Consider the following 4,211-nt stretch of genomic DNA (forward strand, 5'->3'; position numbering starts at 1 on the left):
CCGGAAAGATAAGAGATTTCGTAGTGACAGTTAAAGGGGCAGCCAAAACTCCCATCCTTATCTCACTACCATGGATAGATCAAGAAATAGAGTAACCATAAAGATGCAGCCCCTGCCTACAGGTCATACGTTACTTCCTTGTAGGTCTTTTTCAAAGCAGTGCTATTCTTCAAAGCAAACCTCTCCCATTGCACAGGTCTGACTTGCCCTCCTTTGGGTGCGGGATGAGGAAGATCTGACTACCTTACAGGTAATGATCCATATGATTGCGCTTCTGAAATGATTGGACATAAATTCAACTACCGTGAGCTTCTGGGGTCTACCCCCCATGGCTGCTGGTGTGCCATGTGGAGAATGCTACCACTACTACGACCACTACTATGACCACGACTACTCACTGCCGCTGTGTCAACACTGATTTGCAGCGAGCCCATAGCCCAGGGTAGAACTGTCTCTGGGGGCTTCTGAGACTCGAACTCTTCACAGGAGTGAAAACCTCATCTTTCTACTCTTACAAGATTATCTGCACAGCACATTATTTCCTCCCCATCCCTATTCCTACAACTGCCTTTGTTAGGTAGCTTAGCTAGAGCTGGGAATGTCCGCTAACACATGCCCAGAGGGCCAAGCTAGGGGAACAAAGGAGTGGTGCACTGCACATCCCCAGAGGCTCAGGTTTCCCCGGTAGGCATGGGTGGGCATGAACCTGAATTGGCCCACCTAGGCCAGGTGAATTCAATTCAGCCAATGGGGTGGATCAGGGGTCGTCCACCACGCCTCCCCGTGGAATCCTTGAAAAGGCAGAAGCCTGGAGTCGAGGGGGAGAGAGAGAACTTTGGCGCAGAGAACTGTGGGAGCTTTGGCAGAGGTCTGGGAGAGCTTTGGAAGGACTTTGGGACACTTTTGTGTGACACTGAGCAGCTTCCAGCCAGGCCGCATGTGCAGGAGGAGCCCCTCCGGTGCCGTGTAAATCTAAAACTTCTTCTAACTCTCATAAAACTCACTTGGATCACGAACCAGGCTTCCGCGTGAATTCTTTCTTGCACGGAGCCAAGGTATAGATCTAACTTCAGAGAGATCTAACATCTTCAGCTACATTATGACTACAGGGGCCACCATGAGCTTCCCCTACGACCCGGATCCTCGTGCTGCTAATTCATCCACAGGTTAGCACCTCACTGAAGCTGGGCCACAGTTCTTTGTGGCTGGTCACCTTGGGGTGCCAGTTGAGTTAGTCTCTCTCTAGTGGCTCTACATCTGCAAATAACACTCAGATACCTTTGGCAGCACATCTTCCATTATGTGGGGAAAGTCAGTCTGAAACGAAAGAGTAAAGTTGGCTTCCAGGTGGGAGCCTGAGAGCAAGACTCCTGACATTATTCTGGCCCTTGTCTAAGTATTTATAACCCAGTAGCTTAAATCCTTCCAATAAATTGTCCTTCATAAGGCAGTTTAAAATGAGTATAAAATCCTACGAAATCCATTATGTGACACACATCAAGCCTCAGATTGTGTATTGATAATCACCTCACATGACTGCTGTGAGAATTATGGGAGATCATGAATGTGGATTTTACTCATTGTGTTAGGCAGGATTCTCTAGAGAAACAAAACCAGGACATATATAATGGCACATATAGGAAGATAGGTTTATACAGCGAGAAGGAATATAAGAGCTAATTAGCCCACACAGTATTACAGAGGGTTCAATTCAACTCACTTTCATGGAACAATTCATATACTGGAAGTCCTTCAACTCACATGGGCTGCTGGATCCAAGGTCAAGGAAGCAGACAGCAGAGTCTTCCCTCAGGCAAGGCAGGCAGAGTCTGCCCAGAGGCAGCCGCGGCCAACAGCAGGCCGACAGCTCTCAGTCAATAGCTTGGGAGCTTTGTGAAACAGGCCCTAATGGGACCTCAAACTCAAGCATGGCGACAGGATACACCAACCTCAAGATCAAGAAAATTATGGAGTCGGTCGCAGACCGCGCTGGTTGCCGCCGCCGCTGCCGCCATCCTGCCAGCCCCTTGGGTGTCCACGAGGCCGGGCAACGCCCCAGAATGGGAGACAAGCCGATTTGGGAACAGATTGGATCCAGCTTCATTCAGCATTACTACCAGTTATTTGATAACGACAGAACCCAACTGGGTGCAATTTATATTGACGTATCATGCCTTACGTGGGAAGGACAGCAGTTCCAGGGGAAAGCTGCCATTGTGGAGAAGTTGTCTAGCCTTCCGTTCCAGAAAATCAAGCACAGCATCACGTCGCAGGACCATCAGCCCACGCCAGATAGCTGCATCCTCAGCATGGTTGTGGGCCAGCTGAAGGCCGATGAAGACCCCATCATGGGCTTTCACCAGATGTTCCTACTAAAGAACATCAACGATGCCTGGGTGTGCACCAACGACATGTTCAGGCTGGCTCTGCACAACTTCGGCTGACCTCATCCCAGCCAGGCACTCACGCTGTTTCCTCCTCCCTCCTCCTCGTCCTCCTCCTCCTCCCGATACTATTCACACTCCTCCAGATGCTCCAAACATCATGCACCAGCTCGGCCGCAGTGGGAGGGGCGCAGTGCGCTGCTGCCACCCAGGTGCTGTGCATGATGTTTGGACACTAGCTAGTCGCATCTGACAGAAGTTTGTGTTGTACCAGCGCATGCCTTGGAAAGACTTAAGTAATGCAAAAAGTTGTCCCTCTTTTTTTTTTCTTTTTAAAAAAATCTACTGACAAGTTGCTCTAGTAACCCAAAGAAGTGAAGGAGAAAGCAGCTGCCTCACCGCCCAGATACTGATTTGTTCAGATGTTTCAATGCCTCATTATACAATAAAACCACAAAAATTTTCTTAAAAAAAAAAGAAAATTATGTACCACCCTGTGGCAAAGCAGTTCCCAAAAAAGCTTCAAGCTCTAGCAACAAGATCTATGGGTTAGCTTGGTCCACAGGTAGTGTAGCACATGGGCAGAGAACTAGCTAAAGAAGCAGCATGCTGGTATCCATCACAAGAGGGAGATGGGATGCCTGCTGTCTTTATTATTTATTTTGGTCATCCTCCAATCAAGCTACAACGTGATATGATTAAGCTCCACCCACATGTTTTTATTGTCCTAGTTGGCATGATAATCCTATCACACTTGTCATCAACAAAGCCTGATGCATGAATGGTTCTTCTACAGTTCTTATATGTAAGTATCGACAATTATACAGATGGGTTTGGGGTCTCTGCTTCAACCCCCCTCGTTCTCAACAATGTTTTTTCTTTGTTTTGCTTTGTTTTGGGTCTTCTGATGCCTGTTACCTGATCTAGTTGATACCTCATGATCCCACAGGCTGGTGTGCTTCCTCCATGTGGGTTTATTGCTTCTCTACTAGATGGCCGCTTGTTTAACTTCAAGACTTTAAGACCCAGACACTATGTCGTTTGATAGCTGGGTACCATCAGCTTTCTTCACCACATTTGCTTGTGCACCCATTTTGCCTTCAACTATCATGCATGGAGGGTGAGCATCACAGAATGCCAGGTTATTAGAACAAAGTGTTATTACATTGAGGAAGGGCTTGAGCAGATGCCCCAAATCCGTCCACTTCCCCAATGCATTGTCAAATAAATATATGTATATAGGTCAATACCTCTATTTTTATGAAGTAATATATTTATATATGTACACACCTATGTTTATACCCCTATCCATAGTGTGGTAGTTACCTAATCTGGTGTCAACTTGAGAGGATTATGAGTGAAGGGGTGGAGTCTGGACTGTCAATCAAGACATAATCAAAGAGGTCTCTCTTTGGGCATGGCCTTCTCCTGAAAATTCTGAGAATTTTTGCTATTTTTCCTCCTTGGAGGCAGAAGATACTTCTCTCTTGGTTCACATCCTTGAGACTCTATTGACAAGGTTGACTCCCTGTGAGACATCCCTAAGGAGAAGCCATATGGACCTACCCTGATGTAGCCCTGGGTGCTGGAGAAGCCATATGGAGACCCCTGCCAGGGCTGAGATGCTTATACTGCCACTGGATCCACAAGACTTTCTACCCACTGGCCTGTGATCATCCTGTATTTGGCGTCATTGCATGTGTTTCATGAGTCTGAAGAGGACTTTATAAATTGGTATCAGACATATGAGCTAATATCAGACTTATGGGCTTGGACTGGACTGGGTTGGGATGCTTTCTTAATGTATAATTGCCCTTTGTATAAAAC

At 46.9% G+C, this 4,211-nt stretch overlaps 1 protein-coding gene across 1 annotated transcript; it reads left to right on the forward strand.

Annotated features, from left to right (window-relative positions):
• The first annotated feature begins 2,023 nt into the window (after window positions 1–2,023).
• On the forward strand, window positions 2,024–2,852 carry LOC101640599 (nuclear transport factor 2-like). The gene has a single exon (XM_045295085.1). The coding sequence runs from the start codon at window positions 2,061–2,063 to the stop codon at window positions 2,442–2,444; it is 384 nt and encodes a 127-aa protein (XP_045151020.1). The 5' UTR covers window positions 2,024–2,060; the 3' UTR covers window positions 2,445–2,852.
• The last annotated feature ends 1,359 nt before the right edge of the window (window positions 2,853–4,211 follow it).

This window comes from Echinops telfairi, unplaced genomic scaffold, assembly GCF_000313985.2.
Source record: "Echinops telfairi isolate 266 unplaced genomic scaffold, ASM31398v2 ScPeMD7_4225;HRSCAF=4972, whole genome shotgun sequence".
In the NCBI taxonomy this organism is placed as follows: Eukaryota; Metazoa; Chordata; class Mammalia; order Afrosoricida; family Tenrecidae; genus Echinops; species Echinops telfairi.